The sequence below is a fragment of the Anas acuta genome, chromosome 3, assembly GCF_963932015.1.
Source record: "Anas acuta chromosome 3, bAnaAcu1.1, whole genome shotgun sequence".
Lineage (NCBI taxonomy): Eukaryota > Metazoa > Chordata > Aves > Anseriformes > Anatidae > Anas > Anas acuta.
Window position 1 is genome coordinate 33281890 of NC_088981.1, and position 16005 is coordinate 33297894.

Here is a 16005-nt window from a genome sequence, read left to right on the forward strand (position 1 = left end):
GGCTCTGGCACAAGGGCCCTTTGTGCCAGCGGGGGGCTGGAGGGGGGACAAAGCCCCACAAAGCCCCCTTCCCCTCCTCCTGCACCAACACAGCTCCTTGGAGAGCCCGAGGGGCACCCCGAGGAGGGCTGGGGGGTCCCGGGGGCTGAATGCAGCCCAGCAGCTGCTGGGTTCGGCCTTTTTCAGCAGCTGCCGGCAGCACGGGGAATGCTTTTGGGGCCTGGGCACGGTGTGTTACACAAACTATTTATAGGGCCTGCCTCCCCCGGCGCCCAGCGCCTGCATTCCTCCCGCTCGCTGGTCACCCCTGCTGGCACAGCTGCCACCAAGAGAGGGATTTGATGAATTCCTGGGGCTCCGGGGCTGTCCCCGCAGCTGGCAGCAGGGGGAGGTGAGGAGGGGACGCAGCCATCCCCCCGCACCGTGGGCCATGGGATGGGGCCCTGCGTGTCCCCGCTGGTTACGTGGAGCACGGACGGGTGACAGCAGGGCTCTGCGTGTCCTCAGGGACCTGATCCAAGCCATAGGTGCCACCCTCCGTTCCAGAGGGGTTTTTCATTCCCCACCCTCCGTGCCACGTAATGTCCCCAGCGTCACCTCCGTGCCTGGTCGCTGCCTCCCTTTCTCCTGGGACTGAGCCCCGTGGGCACCGCTGATGGGAAGCTCCCCGTCCCCACCGGCTCCGTGTCTCGGGCTGTTCCCAGCGATGGGCAAAGCTCCCCAGGGAGTGAGATCTCTGCTCTCTCCCCTCGCCACGTACCTGCTGGGGAAATCGGGGCACGGGGAGAGGAAACAGCCCGGCTGGGGTCAGCCATGGAACAGCAGCCCCAGGAGCCTCACCACCAGGCCAGGCGCTGCACCCTCCGCTTCCCCGATAAAAATCGGGGCCGGGCTCCCTCCTGGACACACACAGACCCCATCGCAGCTGCAGCGAGGCTTCAGGTCCCGCGTCCTCCACCGGGGCTCCTCTTGCTGCTGGCACAGGAGCCCTCGGAGCGCAGCGGAGGCCGGTCCCAGGGGCTGACGTCAGCCCCGGTCCGTGCGGCTCCGGGGCCCGGAGCTGCTTCTGATTCAGGCACGTGGCATCTCTGCGCTGAGGCACAGCCAGCCCTCCTCCCTCATCCGTCCCCGGCTCCCCAGGAGGAATCTGTGGGGCTGGGAAAGGTCACCCTGCCTGCGCCGCCCGCATGGGGCTCTCCGGGCACAGGCTGGGGCACGGGGACAGCGTTCAGGGCCTCGCGTCTCCCCCTTCTCCTAAATTCCGCTTGACCGGGAGCCAAGAGCAGGGGCTTGCGGGCTGGGCTCTTGCAGGGAACAACGAGGGGAGGAAACGAAGCCAGGCAGCCACCAGGAACAAGACACAGGCGGGAAGGGGAAGGGCACGGACTGCTTGGTGCTCGCTGCCTCGTGCCACCCCCTGCCCCGGCACTCCTGTCCCTGTGGGGATGGCAGAGGCGTCTTTTGGGGCCGGCTGCCAGCTCGGGGGTGAAACAGGAGCCGGGAGCCTGCCCCGCAGCCCACGTCGCTGCGGTGGGCAGATGTTGTCCCACCCCACCACTGCCACCCCGACAGATGGGGTCGGCGGTGTGGCTTGCAGGGAGGAGGGGGCGTTTAAATGGGCGGCCGGCTGCGGGGATTTTTTGGGTGCTTTTTTTAATACCGTCGTTATCCCTCGCAGCAAAGGCATCCAAGCCACTCGGGCTGGCAGCAGGTCCGCGTGGGGGCTGCTGAGAGGCACGGGCTCCTCTGGGAAGCGAGGCAGAGCGGGGACACGAGGGGGGAAAGCTCCCCAGGACGCGGAGAGCCTCGGGGAGCCGGGGGGACCCCGCTCCGCGCTGCGCCCTGCTCCGAGCCGCCCCGGAGCGCAGCATCCCCGCCGGGCAGCGCTTCCCGAAGCCGCTCCCGGTGCCGCTCCCGGTGCCGGTGCCGGTGCCGAGGGCTCCCCGTGCCGCAGCCGGGGGGCAGCATGCCCGCCCCACCGCTCGCCGCCCCGCTGCTGCGCGCCCTGCTCGGCCGCCTGCTGCTGCTGGCCCGCAAGCGCCTCCTGCCGCCCCTCCGCCGCCTGGGCCGCCGGCTGCGCTCCGGGGAGAGCCGCCAGGCCCTGCTCACCTGCCTGCTCTGCATCCTCAACCTGCACAAGAAGGTGGACGGCTGAGCTCGGCACGGCCGAGGGGGGGCCGGGCGCGGAGCCGCCTCCCCTGCGCCGCCGCCGGAGGAGGGACCGGCACCGGCACCGGGGAGGGGAAGGGAAAGGAAGCGAAGGGACGCGCCCCGCCGGGGGCGGAGGGGCCGGAGAAGCCCTCCCGAGCCCCGGGCCATGGGAGCCGGGTCCCCGGAGCCCCCCCCGGCCGCCGCGGGGCCGCCCCGCTGAGCGCCCCCCCGGCGAGGGGCGGCCCCGGCACCGCCGCGCCCGCTCCGGGGCGGGCTCCGGCAGCGGGGGAGCAGCGGCGCCGCTTCGCCCCGAGCAGCCCGAGCAGGATCCCCGGGACCCCCCCGGTTCCCCCGGGCCTCCTCCCCGTGCCGGAGCCCCGGGCGGAGCGGGAGGATGTCGGGCAGCACGGCGAGGAAGGTGCAGCCCTTCACCATCAGCACCAAGCTGTCCCTGCCCAAGTGCGCCGCCGAGTTCGCAGCCGACGCCTGCCCCGGCATCGCCCTGGCCTCGGCGCTGGACAACCACCGGGGCCTCCGGAGAGACCTCAACCAGCGCATCTCCCTCTACCTGGCCCAGGCCAGGGGGTCGTCCTCGGGGCCCCCCGGCCAGCCCCGCCGCGGGGAGGAAGGCGGCGAGGAGGAGAGGCTGAGCCGGGGCTCCCTGGCGCGCTCCATCAAGAAGATCACGCTCTCCAACTGGCACGGGGAGGCTGGCTCCGGGGATGCAGGGGGGTCCGGGGAGCCCGGGGGGGCCGGAGGGGAGAGGAACCACAACAACAACAACAGCAGGACGGGGAAGGCTCAGTTCAAGGTAAGCGCTCCCCTCAAACCCTGCTCCCCGTCCCGCTTTGGGGCCGGATCCCGGTTCAGCTCCCGCAGCGGGAGGGCTGCGGGGTGCTCGAGGGGATGGGCGAGCCCAGGGTGAGCGTGGGTGGGAAAGCTCGGCCCCACAGATTGAGTCCTGGGGGGCTCAGCCCTTTGGATGCTCGCGGCCGTGTGTGGGGAGCTGGGAACTCGCCCCCCGCTCCTTTACCAGAGGGGAAACCGAGGCTGGGAGAAGGGAAGTGACTCACGAGGGGCCGTGCGGTGCGGCAGAGCCAGGACAAGGCTGCTGCCCGCCCGGCCCCCGCCACGGGACCCGGGAGCCCTGGCAGCCTGCCCTCTGCGTTTCGGCCCCGGCGGATGCGGGTGTCCCCAGAGACCCCCCTGTGGGGTCGGGCTGGGGAGCGGGGCGGCTGGGAGACCTCGCCAGCAGCTCCTTGTGCTTTAACCCCGAGCCGCAGCGGCTGCTTTCGCAGCGGGGTAGCGCCGGGGAGAGCCGCGCAGCCGGCTGCCAAAACCCTCTCCTTCATTGCCAATAAAGGCCAGGCGCAGCCTCGCAAGAGCTGCCGGGCCCTCGGGCACGCAGGCAGCTCCTCTCCTCGTGGCACGAGCAGCCTGCGCAGCCCGAGGGGCATCAGCCTGGGGGCTCCCCTCGTCCCTACAAGGAGCGCTGGAGGTGCTGCTCGGCCAGGAGCGTGGAGCCTTTGCACCTCTGCTTGGCGTGGGAGGCGCCTTCAGCCTGCAGGGCAGCGAGAGGAAGGGTTTGTTCCTCCTGAGTGAGGACCCAGCTCCGGCCAGAGGGACCGGCCCCGTGCGGGAAGGATGAAGTCATCCCTGTGCCGCCGGCCCTATTTGCCTGCCGCCGGCGGGGCGCAGGATGGGGCCCTAAATACAGCTCCCCTGCCACCCGCGGGCTCGGCGAGGGGCTCACGGGGTCCCAAAAGGCATCCGATGGGCATAGAGGGTCAGAGGGACTGCCCTTGGGCACGGCCCGAGCGATCCCGCGTGCTTCTTGCCCTGGGTTTGGGCCATGGGAGGCTAAGGGAACGCGGAGTTCATCCCAGGCCTCCTCGCCGTGCCTCTCCTGCTCACACCCCGGCCCCTCCATCCTGCGGGAGCCCTTCCCGGTGACTCAGCCGCCCTCTTAACTCTTGCCTCCCGGCCCCGGGTGCTTTCAGGTGCCGGCAGCCCACGGGGCTCACGTTTTCCTCTACCCTGCTGTGGCTGCTGCAGGGGGGGGGTGCAGGAGCGCTGCCAGGCTCCCCGCCGCTGGCACCCAGCTCGCTGCCAGGCTGACGGGGCTGCGCCTTCCCCGCCTCCAGGTCTATCTCAGGAAGGATGTGGACGGGGAGGACGACAGGCAGGAGGCTGCGAGCCCCCACGCCAGCGGGTTCTGCTCCCCGCTGGGCAGAGGGTCCCCCTTGGAGGCGGTACGTCCCCGCGCACGCTGCCAGGAAGGGGTGGCCGAGGGCTTGGGGCTGAGCAAATGGGGCTGGGGGGGGTTTGCGCAGAGCCCGGGGGTGCACGAGGGCGTCTGCCCCAAAAAAACGGGGTGCAGCTATCGCCAGGGGGCACAGGGGCTGGGGTTTAGGGTTCGCAGGGGGCTGGGCACTTCCAGCGCTTGGCTGTGTCAAGAGGCTGGGGATGACGGAGTCGCGGGAGGGCCTGAGAATCTGTGTTGCTATTTAAAAAAAAAAAAAAGCAGGAAAAAAAAAAAAAGAGAGAAAAAAAAAAGATTTCTCTAGTTCTTGTGGTTAGGCTGAGAGCGACTCTCATGTCATCAGCGGGGCAGCGCATGCCAGAGCGCTTAGAGAGCCTGACGCTCGCCCCAGCCCTGCAGCCCGGCACCCAGGAGGTGGCACCCTGCGGGTATGGGTGCGCCGAGCCCCCCCGCGGGACCCCTGCCCCCTGCCAGCCCCAGGGAGGGCAGCGGGGGGCATTTCGGGGCCCCGTGCTGGGAAGCAGCGCCTGGGAGAGGCCGCGCTCCCCCCGGGCTCCGTGCAGCTGGGCCCAGGGCTGCGTTTGGAGGGGGGCCAGCTCCTTGTGCTGGCTGACCTTCGCCGTGGCCCCCGGCAGAGCTGGAGCCCTGACAGAGCATTTCGTCAGCCCGGGGGCCATGCTCTGCTTCTCCCCCCCCCCTCTGCCACCCCTTTTGCTTGGGTTGGGGGTCTCCCTGGCTCGCTCTGCACCCTTCTGTCCCCCACGGGGTGACCCAGGGTGGCGAACACCGTGGGCACGTCCCCTCCTTGAAGCCCCCAGGCAGCAGGGGGGGTGACACGCTGCCCCCCCCGGCTCTGCCCCCCCAGTTGGCACCCCATAAAGACAGCCCCGGGAGCAAGGAGCCGGCGGCCCCCAGGAGCGTGGGGCGAAGCGTGCCGGGGGCACCCACCCTCCCGGACCCCAGCCCCCTGCTCGCCCAGTTCAACCGGGAGATGCTGCAGGTGAGCCCACCCGGGGGGAATAGGGCCGGGATGGGGGCCGGGAGCGGGATTGGGACCCAGGCTGCCTTCCTTTGGGGCTGCGGGTGGGGTGCGCCGCGGGGAGGGCTGCGCGGCCGGCCTCGAGCCGAGCCATTGTTGCGGCGTGAGATCATCTTTGGCCGCCTCCGCCTGGCTGTCAGCCCCGGGGAGAGGGGGTCAGCCCGCACCGGGGCCCTGCTTCCTCCTCCTCCTCTTCCTCCTCCTCCTCCCGAGGGGGACGGGGACGGGAGAAGGGAGGAGATGGGGGCCGTCGGGGACAGACGCGGCTCCTGCCACCCCGCAGGCGGAGGGCTGGGTGCGAGGCAAGCTGCGGGACCTGAAGGACGGCTGCGAGCTGCAGGGCTGGGAGCAGGTGGCGCAGGCCCTGCAGAGGGAGATGAAGGACTTCGACAACACCCTCATCAAGCTCAGCCAGGTGAGGCTCGGGATAACCCGCGGACCCCCTCACCGGGCGATCCGCGAGCCCCCCAGTGACCCGTTTCGGGGTCCCCGTCCCCGCAGATGGGCGAGCAGCTGGCGGGCAGGCCCAGCCCCGGCGGCGAGGCGGTGCGGAGGCAGCTGCAGGCGCTGCGGGAGCAGTGGCAGCTCCTGAAGCAGACGGCCGCCAGCCAGAGCAGGGCGCTGGGGGGGCTGCGCAGCCTGCAGGACTTCAGCAGGAAGGCGGAGAGCCTGGAGGCGTGGATCCGCAGCAAGGTGAGGTGCTGGAGGTGGGCACGGCGCCCCGGGGACGGGCTGCCACGTCCCCACCTCGCTCACAGCATCCCGTTTTCCAGGAGGAGAAGCCCTGCCTGGCGGCACTCCTGCAGGAAAGCCCGGAGAAGATCCAGCTCACCCGCCGCATCCTCGACTTGAAGCAGGTTGGGCACAGCTCGGCTCCATCTCGCAGCCCGTGCCCACCCCGGCTGCTCCCCGAAACCCAGCCGGAGCCCCCGAGGGTTTTGGGGGTGCTGATTTCTGCCTCTGCCCGCCCCAGGAGGAGCAGCACTTCCAGAGCCTGCACGAGGAGCTCAACAGCCTGGCCCAGAAGCTGGAGAAGCAAGGCAAAAGCGAGAGCCGGAGCGTGTCCGCCCGGCGCAAGCACCTCAACAAAATGTGAGCGGGGCGGCGGGGCGATGGAGCAGGGGGGGCCGTGGTGGGCACGAGCCGCCCCTCACCGCCGCGATTCCCCCCCGGGCAGGTGGCTGCGGCTGCAGGGCACCCTGAAGGAGCACCACGAGGCCCTGCAGCTGGCCCTGGAGGTCGCCGCCTTCCTGCAGCAGGCCGAGGCCCTGCTGGGCGCCATCCACGCCAAGGTAGCGGCCCCGGGCAGGGTGGCACGGCGAGGGGAGGGTCCTCGGGGTGTGAGAGCTGGGGGGCAGAGCCAGGGCAGCAAACGGGGCCGGGCTGGGGGGATTGGAGCATGGAAGAGCTGAGGGCAGGGCCCTGTCCCCCTCCCTGTGCTGAGCGCGGCCTCTTCTCGCAGTGGAGGAGCGTTTGCGGCATGGGGAAGCACGGGGAGGCCGAGGCCAGCCGGGATCGGGATGTCAGGGACATAGCCAGCCAGGTGATGGTAAGTGATGGGGCCACCCTCATCCTCTGAGCCCTGGGGGCACCCTGGGGCTGGGGGCTCGGCGTGCACCCCAAACCCACGTGGGGCAGCCGGGGTTGAGGGTGGGGGCAGGCAGCCACCGTGTGTGGCTCGTCCCGGCCCTGCCACCGCTCCCCTGTCCCGCAGATGCTGGACGTGACCGTGTCGCAGCTCCTCAGCCTGCAGCCCAGCCTGGCGGCCCGAGTCACCCCCAAGCACCGGGACGTGAAGGAGAGCTGGGCCCGGCTCCAGCAGGCGCTGAGGTGGGGCAGCCCCCGGCCAGGCTGTGGGGAGAAGGGGTTTGGGGTTGCAGCTTGGGTCTAGGCTCCTTGTTCAGGCTCACGGTGCCGTGAGCTCAGAGGGTTCCCTCCTTTTTCCATTTCCTCGGTGGAAAATGGGGTGATCGGGACCACGAAAAGTGAGCTTTAGGGGCTCTCTCCACTTCGGGGCTCTCTTTTCTCCATCCTCTGCCCCCCCCGAGCCTCCCTTCACTCCCTGCCCCTTCCCAGGACCGAGAAGGCTCCGGCAGTGGCTGTGGGAAGCGGTTTCCCAGGGGGGGAAGCTGCGGCTGCGAGCGCTGAGCCCCGCGGAGACGGCAGCAGCCGGGAGCTGATGGGAAAGGAGGCAGGAGACAAGCAGAAGAGAGATCCCAGCGGCAGCACGGTGAGCACGGCTCAGCCCTGCCTCCCCACGGCCTCTCCGGGGCCTCCGTGGTAGGAAGGCGGCCGAGCTTGTGGGAATTTGGCCCAAGCCCAAGCCCGGCGCTGTGCCGTGGCTGGGATGCAGCAAGGAGCCCTGCACCCGGCCCGCGGCGAGGCGAAGCACTTTTGGGGCCGGGCGGAGGAGGCATGGGAGCCTTGGTGCCGCAGGTGCCGAGGGACGTGTCGAGGAGGCTGGTGGAGCACGTGCGAGGCGAGGAGAGCGGCCCTGGCTGTCCGGCAGCGGGAGGGGACAGCAGGAGGTACGGGCTCGCGGAGGAGGCTGCGGGGAGTGGGGCGGAGCGGGGGTCCCTGTGGCTGACCGCCCCCTCTCCGCAGGAGGAGACGGGGTCCTGGAGAGGTGGAGGCTGAGAGGGGCACGCGGCCCCCCGAGGCCCTGGCACAGGATGTCGGCCGGGTGCCAAGCACGGTAACGCCTCCCCGAGAGCCCAGCCGCGTCCCCCCTGCCCCTTTATTCCCAGTCCATCCATTTTTGGGGTCCCCTTTCCCACCCCCTGCGAATTTCGGGTCCCCGTGCTCCTCAGCAGGCTGCAGCCCTGCTCGAGGAGAGCCCCCCCAGCTCCCAGGGGGGATGCAGAGAGCTGGGAAGGGCGGGCTCCTGCGTGGCTGAGCCCCCGCTGAGCCCCCTCCAGCGTGGGGACACGGGGTGGGAGCCACCCTGAGCGCTGCCCCTGCCTCCAGGAGGGCGCGGGGAGCCCCCAGGTGGAGGCCATGCTGCGGGAGCTGGGCGAGCTGTGGGAGGACCTGCAGAGGAAGCACCAGGAGAACGGCGCCGTGCTGAGGGAAATCGATAAGGTGAGTGGCTGGCGTCACCCTCACACTGCTCCTGCACTCCTTGAGGGGCCAATGGGGTCGGTCCCACCTCCCCGCTGTCCCCGCAGGCGCTGAGGCTGGTGGGGGAGCTGGACCGTGCCGAGCGGTGGCTGCAAGCCGTGGCGGGGTCGCTCTCGGAGCCAGCAGCCATGAAGAGCCCCACGGAGCTGCGCAGGGACCTGGAGGGGACGGGCCAGCTGGAGAGGCAGCTCCTGCTGTGCGGCAGCAAGCTCCAGGCGCTGCGGGAGGAGGCGGCGGGCGGGATGCCCGCGGAGCGCGAGGGAGCGAGGAAGATGCAGAGGAAGGTGGAGATGGTGGAGGAGAAGTGAGTAGCAGGGGAGGCCGCCTCCTCTCCGGCCCCGGGGCGCGTGGGGAGGAGGATGTTTCACCCAGGGAGGTGCCGGTGTCCACGAGGGCCGCCTGTCCCCGTAGGTTGGCACAGGTGCAGGCAGCCCTGCGGCGCCGAGCCGCCGACCTGCGCGACTCCCTGGTGCTGTCCGAGTTCCTGCAGAACCTGCAGGAGGAGGAGGAGCGGAGCCGGCAGGGAGCCAGGGAGGTGAGCAGCGGGGATGGCAGCCTTTTGGGATCGCCCAGCGGCTGGGGACAACCCGAGGGTTGGTCTGAGGCTGGCAGGGGGGCTGCCCCTCTCCATCCCAGACGTTTTGGGGGTTGCTCCACACCTCCCTCACGCCCAGCGGCTCTGTTGTTTCAGCCAGGGAGCGGGCACCGTGGCTCGCAGGGGGCTTTTCCCCTGCTCTCGGCCCGGGCTGAGGACGGCGAGGAGGCGAGCAGCCCCTTGGGAGAGCTGCAGGAGGCCGTGGAGATGCTGAACGACGCGGCCAAGGAGCGGGAGCGAGTGATGGAGGTGGCGGCGGAGACGGAGAGCCTGGAGCGCCTGGTAGGGGACGGGGACAAGGGGGCTTCGGGGACACGCCCCGGGTGGCCCACCCGCAGCCGTGAGGGGTCCCGTGGTGGGACTCACCTCTGCCCTCCCTCCCTCCTGCCCAGGTGGCAGCGGTGTCCCCGCGCCTGGAGGCCCTGCGGCGCAGCGCCGAGGCCCTGGCTCGCGACACGGCGCAGGCGGAGAGCGGCTTCACCACGGTGAAGAGCGAGAAGGACCTGCCGGGGCTGCAGGGCCTGCAGAGCCGCCAGCAGGAGATGGAGGTGAGCTCCGGGAGCCCCGCGGCCGGCCGGGCACGTGGCGGGGAGGTGCCCGGGCAGGATGGGGCCATCCCGGGGAGGCGCTGGCCCCCGGGGGCCCAGGTGTCGTCAGCCTTGGCACGTGGTGGCGTCTGGGCTGGAATTTTCCAGCCTGAGCCAGGGAAGGGGAGAGAGCTCGCCTCAGCCCCCCCGTGCCAGCGCCCGGCTGCCAGCACCTCGCTCATCTTTCCGCCAGCAGGGTGGTGACTCAGGCGGGCAGGCGGGGAAACCACGCGGGGAAAACTGCCCGGCCATGGCACCCGCGGCATCCTGAGGCTTTTTTTTTTTCCCCCTCCCCTTTTGGTCTTCAGCGCGAGGTGTCGGAGACCCTGCAGGGGCAGCTGGAGGAGCTGGAGCGGGGAGCTGCCCGCTTGCAGGAGCTCTGCCCTGCTCGCCTGTGCCCCATCGGCCGGGAGGTGCAGGACACGCTGCGGGCGTGGGCAGGGCTGCGGGAGCTGCTGCGGGAGACCCGTGGGCACGTGCAGCAGGCCGGCCGGCTGCGGCACTTCTTCAGGGATTACTTGGCCATGATGTAAGTGAGGAGCCGGCGGGGTTGTCTCTGGGGAAAGGATGTCGGGGGGACCTCAGGCCATGCACAGCCGTCGGGGCCAAAGGGCGTCTTGGGGTCCCCGAGGTGCCACATCGCGTGGGAAACGAGGGCAGGTTGGGAACGGCTTCCCTGGGCTGTCCCCGAGCGCGTCCTTCGTGCGCCCTCAGCTCCTGGACGGAAGACACGCGGGCTCAGATCTTCTCCGAGAGCCCGAGCGGCCCCGGCTTCCTGGAGACTCCGTGTGAGGAGCTGGAAAAGAAGATCGAGGGCAAGCTGCAGGAGTTCGAGGAGCTGGCGGCGGCGGGGCAGCAGCTGGTGGCGGAGGAGCACTACCTGAGCGCCACGGTAAGCGGCGGAGAGCCGGCACGAGCGGCACGGGGCCCTGGAGCCGCTGGGGTCCTGGCGGGGGCCACCCAGCATCTCCGTCCCCATAGATCCAGGAGCGCCTGGAGGAGCTGCAGAGCATGCTGGGCTGGGTGCTGGTGCGCTGGCGAGCGCAGAGGCACCAGCGGGATGAGAGGAGGGACCCCGAGAGCCCGCGGAGAGCATCCCCTGCCGGCCAGGTGAGCACCCAGCTGGGCTGAGAGCCCCGATGGAGCAGGGGGCACACGCAACGGGGGACGTGTCTCGTCCTGGCAAAGTGCAGCCCGTCCTCCAGCTCCCCTCCTGCCTCATTCCCCAGGAGCAGCGTGCCCCGTGCGCTCAGGAGAGCATCCTCAGCCCGGCGAGGCTCCCTCCCTGCTCCTTCCCCGTGCCCACACAAGGATCGGAGCCGCGGGTGCCGGCAGGGGCAGCGCTCTCCCCTCCAGCATCACCTCCCTGCAGCCCAGGAAGCCCCGAGCAGGCTCTGGCCTGGGATCCCTCCGAGACCTCCACGCTGCTGCTGCCGCCGCGGGGCCCCAGCGGGCTGGGGGGCACGGTCAACCTCATCCTGAGCATCGGCAAGAAGGGCGAGAAGAAGAAGGTGCAGATCGAGGAGACACCACGGACAGTACGTGGGGCCGGGTGGGGGGCTCGGAGGATTCCTGGGTGTCCCTTGTGGTGGCGCCCGGCCGGGCTGTCCCCAGGAGAGCTTCCCGGCCTGCGTAAAGCTCTGCTGGATGTCGAGCGCCTCCCGAGGGCTAAGGACCAGCTTGTGCCACCCTTTTCCTGCACTTCCCTGGCTGCAGCTCCTCACCCCCGCGCATCCAACCCGCCCCCCATCTCTCTCTGTCTCTCTCTCCCCCTGCTCAGCTCCCTGCCGCTAAACCCTCGGGCTGTAAAACCTTTTGGAAGCGTTGCCAGGGGCTTGTAGGAAACACTTGGGGTAGTTTAAGGCGCAAGAGAAAGCCGCCTCGCCAGCCAGCGGCGGAAGAGGTAACGGCCCCGGGGGCGGCCGCATGCGGGGCGGAGCGGCTGCATGGTGTGAACCCGCCTGCTGCATCCAGACCTGGGCTGCCACAGCCTCGCAGGGACACGGGAGGGCTGTGTGTGGGGCGGCCCCGAGGGCCAGGAGGTGCTCTTCCAGCTCGAGGGCTGGGGATGCCGGGCGAGGCGTTTCCAGGAGCCGGGGGTCACCGCTCTCTCCGTGCCCGCAGGTGCTGCTGGAGGAGAGCTACGGGGAAGGGGCCGGGAGCAGCTCCGGCACGCCGCAGCCAGCGAAGCGGCCGCCTGCCGCGTCCTCCCGCCCTCCGGCACCCGGCTCCGGCACGCCGCCGGCCTCCCACACCCTGCCCAAGGCCAGCACGGGCTCCCTCTTCAACAGCCTGCAGAGGAGGGAGCGGGCCCGGGCCGAGCAGGCACGGCTGCTGACGCTTCAGGGGATCATGGGCGCCAGCTCGCTGCAGCCCCTGCCCGAGGAGCGGCACGGCCCCAGCAACACCTGGCCCCTCAAATGCGGCTGGAGGAAGGCGGCGGGGCCCCCCGGCCCCCAGCTCGGGGAGCTGCTGCTCTACGTGAAGAACCCCCTGGTGCGGGACATCGACGCCGAGTGCGGGGCGGCCCCCCGGCACCCCAAACCTCGCCTGGCTCCCCCCGGAGCCGCGCGGCGCCCGGGCCCCAAAGCCACGTGCCCTCACCTTGCCCTGGGCTCCGTGCTCAGCCTGGAGCTGCCCAAGGATGTAGCCATGCTGGGGCGCCTCCGAGACGCCGCGCCGCCAGAAGAGGAGGAGGAGGAGGAGAGGAAGGGCAGGGGGGTGAGGTGGTGGGAGCCCCCTGGAGAGGACACGGGTGGGCACGGTCCCTGGCAGCCCGGCGATGTCCTGGGGGTGTCCCCCAAAGCCGAGCGAGGAACGTGGCTCGAGGAGGTGAGCTTCAACCCCAGCTCCAGCCGGCACAAGGCGCGGGGCCCGCGGGCTGCCCACGGCACCGGGGAGGAGCGCAGGAGCCCGCGGCACCCCGGCAGCACCAGGCAGCACCTCCCGGACTCGAGGCCGGGCCGGCAGCCCCACGAGCAGGACCTGCTGCCCACCCTCCTGCAGCAGGACGGCAGCCCCAGAGCCAGCTGCAGGGCCCGGCACCGTGAAGCCGCTCACCTGGAGATGGGGGCGTCCCCCCCCGGCACCCCACACAGGGCAGGAGCCGTCCCCAGCGCTGCCCCTGCTCAGCACCCCCCCAGCAGCGCCCAGCCTGTGGGGTCCCCGGCTTCCCCCGCCGCTCCCACCCAGCTCTCCGTCTTCGAGTGGGCGCTGGGGTCCCCGCAGCCCCCCAGCCCTGTGCGGGGTGCCCAGGAGGTTTGCCACCCTGCCCACGGGCAGTTCGAGGAGGAGGAGGAGGAGCTGCAGGCCATTTGGGATGGGGCGGGCGAGCGGCGTGCGCCCAGCCACCCGCCGGGGAGCCCCCCTGGCTCTGACACCACCGGCGGGCCCCTCATCCTCTCCTCGGCCAACAACGTGCTGGTGGCCAAATTCACCCTCCCCAGCGCTGCCCGGATCCTGCAGAGCCCGGCCGGAGGGAAGGGGCACGCGGGCAGCCCCCAGGGGCACGGGGCAGCCCCCTGCCTGGAGGGGACGGTGGCCGTGCCCCCCTCGGACAGCCCCGCTGCGTGGGATCGGCGGAGGCAGCGGGACGAGGAGAGAGAGGGCGGCCAGGTCAGTGTGGGGAGGAGCAGGGGGGAGGAATTCGGGAGTGCCAGCTGCATGGGGCTCCCCAAACTGCTCAGCCTTAGCAGGCAGAGCTTGACCCTAAAAAAAAAAAGGGTGCCCTGATGGAGCCGCATTTGGTGCTGCCTCCTCGGGCAAACCTGCATGTCCTGGGGCCGATCCGGGGCTCCCTCCCTCACCTGCTGTCTGCTTGCAGGCTCCTGCTGGTAAAACGGAGTTCCAGATGATGGAGGGGACGCTGGAAAGGAAGCACGTGCTGCAGGCGGGAGGGAGGAAGGTACAGTCTGTGGGATCAGGGTGCTGGGCATGGGGCCGTGGGGACTGCTGGAGCAGGGCGCAGCGAGGGGACACCTCCGTGCACCTGCGGGATCCTAATGGGGGCACCCCACAGCGTCTGACGGATGCTGACCCGCCATCCCTGTGTCCCCTCTGTCCCCTGCTCGTGTCCCGCAGGCCAGCTGCCGCGCCTGGGGCCTCTTCCACGCCGTGCTGATGCGGCAGACGCTGTGCTTCTACCAGGACCGGAGGGACAGCCTCAAGGTACGGCGCCCTGAGGGGGGCTCTGTGTGACGGGGGGGGGTCTTCGTGGCCGGCTGGGGAAGGGGGAGCCGCAAACCCCGCCGTGCTTTTTGCTTTTTGCTCTTCCCCGTGCTGCAGAGCTCCGTGGTGGCCCTGCCCCTCAACCTCGCCGGGGCCGTGTGCGCTCCGGACAGCGAGTACACCAAGAAGACCAACTGCTTCAGGCTGCAGTGAGTTCCCACGGGAGATGGGGAGCCACCCACAAGCCACGCTTTTCCTGCTGCTTGACCTCTTCTTCTTCCCCCGGCAGGCTGCGGGACGGCTCCGAGTACCTCCTGCGGGCCCCGTCGCAGCCCCTGATGAACGAGTGGGTCTCCAAGCTGCAGCAAAACTCAGGTGAGCGGCCCTTGGAGCAGGCACCTCGGTGCCGCAGCCCCTTCGGAGCTGGGTATGGGATGGGTGAGCCGAAACACGGCTGCCTCCGGGTTATGCAGGCTCCTGCCCTGCCTCGGGAGCTGCGCGTCCCCCCCAGCAGGATTTGGAGGCTTGGTTTTCGCACCGCGCACACACAGTTGGGAATCAGGAATAACAGGGCTGACGTCAGCCGAGGCTCAGCAGCAAAAAAAAAAACAGCCTCAGGAAGATTATAAATGGGCTCTGGGCTTCCCGTGCCCTTCATCTGCCATTCCTGTGGGGCTGGGAGCCCCTTCCTGGCGAGGGGATGTGCCAGAGCGGCGTCTCCCCGCTGCCACAGCCGTTCCCTGGGGGGCTGATTTGCAGGAGCCAGCCCATCTCCTGCATGGTTATAGGTGGTCACCCCACGGGCTATTTGGGGTGTCCCGTGTGCCCCCCCATGCCACAGCATGCCCCTCTACCCAGGTTTCCCCGAAGTGGATTACTTCCAGGCGGCCGCGCAGTGCGTCGAGGGTGCCAGCTTCAGCCCCCTGCAGGGTCCCCACCAGGCTGTGACCGCCAAGAGCCCGGAGATCGTGGTGCTGCCCCGCTCCAACGCCCGCCTGCAGCTGCCCCAGGACGCGCAGGACGGCCCCACCGATGGCACATCGGCAGCAGGTGACTTCTTCCTCGCCCCCGTGTCTCCAGGCCCTGTGGGGTCTCCCCTACTTGCTGCCCAAACGCAGCCCCAGCGGTGGCCATGGTGGTGTCTGTAGGACATCCTGACCCGGGGGCAAGGCAAGGCGCTGGTGGAGAGCCTTTCCACCTGGCTGTGTGTCCCTGTAACGCCTCCTTCTCCTTCAGAGGACGTCTGCGGGGCCGCCAGCCCCACAGCCGGGCGCAGGGAGCAGCAGCGGTCCCCCCGGACGTCCCCCGGGCTGTGGGACAACGGCTGCCCAGACGAGGACGACTGCGGGCTGGTGGCCAACAAGCGGCGCTCCTACTCCTTCACCTCAGGTACGGTGGGGTCGGGGCACACCCGGATGGGGCAGGAGGTGCTTCACCCACCGCTCTTTGTCCCGGTGGCGTGGTGGTGGCCGTGGGATATGTCCCAAGCCCCCCCCAGGAGGCATCTCCCACCCCTTGTGCCATCCCTCCCCAAGCGCCCCGCGGGGTGGCCGTGCTCAGCACCCCGTGCCCGGCTCGGGGGGGGCTCTGGGGGTGCCTGCAGCCTCTCCGTGCTCCCTCCCGCAGCCACCTACCAGAAGATCACCCCGCTGGCCGTGCCCCAGGAGCCGCGGGAGGCCGGGGGCAGCTACTCGGTGACGCTCTACATCGGGGAGCAAGCGGCGGCCGTGCCCAGGGCGCGCTGCCGCTCCTTCGTGGCCCGGCCGGGGAGCCCCCGGGACGCGCTGGGGGAGAAGCCCCCCGGCGCCCCCCGCCCCAAGAACAAGTCCGTCTTCAAGAAATTCTTCGGCAAGAAGGAGTGAGCCCCGGCCGAGGGCGAGGAGAGCCCCTCGCCTGCCCGTTTGCCTGCCCTCCTGGCACCGGCTGCGCCCCCAGCACCCGCTCACCGCTCGCCGCCCGCCCGGGGGGGGCTGCACCGCACCCTGCCTCCCCCCTGCCCCCCCCGGGCCTCCCCCCACACGCAGCACAGGCAGGGCCGGGGGTGTTTTTATTAAAAAACAGATCGACACGCCGGCTGGGAGCT

General features: G+C 70.4%; 1 protein-coding gene across 5 annotated transcripts; it reads left to right on the forward strand.

The window, feature by feature from the left end:
• The first annotated feature begins 2034 nt into the window (after positions 1 to 2034).
• On the forward strand, positions 2035 to 15991 carry LOC137853772 (spectrin beta chain, non-erythrocytic 2-like). 5 transcript variants are annotated; one of them, XM_068676531.1, is made up of 31 exons: positions 2036 to 2962; positions 4296 to 4403; positions 5280 to 5414; positions 5737 to 5868; positions 5955 to 6146; positions 6212 to 6310; positions 6427 to 6545; positions 6631 to 6745; positions 6916 to 7002; positions 7168 to 7283; positions 7530 to 7683; positions 7890 to 7981; positions 8058 to 8148; positions 8421 to 8534; positions 8621 to 8877; positions 8985 to 9108; positions 9265 to 9450; positions 9561 to 9716; positions 10064 to 10284; positions 10470 to 10647; positions 10737 to 10865; positions 10985 to 11293; positions 11536 to 11658; positions 11880 to 13370; positions 13579 to 13659; positions 13836 to 13922; positions 14040 to 14131; positions 14212 to 14297; positions 14781 to 14972; positions 15159 to 15311; positions 15549 to 15991. In XM_068676531.1, exons 1-31 carry the CDS (start codon positions 2546 to 2548, stop codon positions 15782 to 15784), a joined length of 6072 nt encoding a protein of 2023 aa, XP_068532632.1. In that variant the 5' UTR covers positions 2036 to 2545; the 3' UTR covers positions 15785 to 15991. The 5 variants fall into 5 exon arrangements, with proteins under 5 accessions (XP_068532634.1, XP_068532636.1, XP_068532632.1 ...); XM_068676532.1 differs by having other exon boundaries at positions 6227 to 6310; XM_068676533.1 differs by lacking the exon at positions 4296 to 4403 and having other exon boundaries at positions 2035 to 2962.
• Positions 15992 to 16005: the final 14 nt, after the last annotated feature.

What these genes read in the sequence shown, in the direction of transcription:
- LOC137853772 (XM_068676531.1), top strand. Translation starts at nt 2,546, where the DNA reads ATGTCGGGCAGCACGGCGAGGAAGGTGCAGCCCTTCACCATCAGCACC. An exon ending in GAGATCCCAGCGGCAGCACG is followed by an intron (nt 7,684 to 7,889) that starts GTGAGCACGGCT and finishes TTGGTGCCGCAG; the next exon opens with GTGCCGAGGGACGTGTCGAG. An exon ending in GCCGCCAGCAGGAGATGGAG is followed by an intron (nt 9,717 to 10,063) that starts GTGAGCTCCGGG and finishes TTTGGTCTTCAG; the next exon opens with CGCGAGGTGTCGGAGACCCT.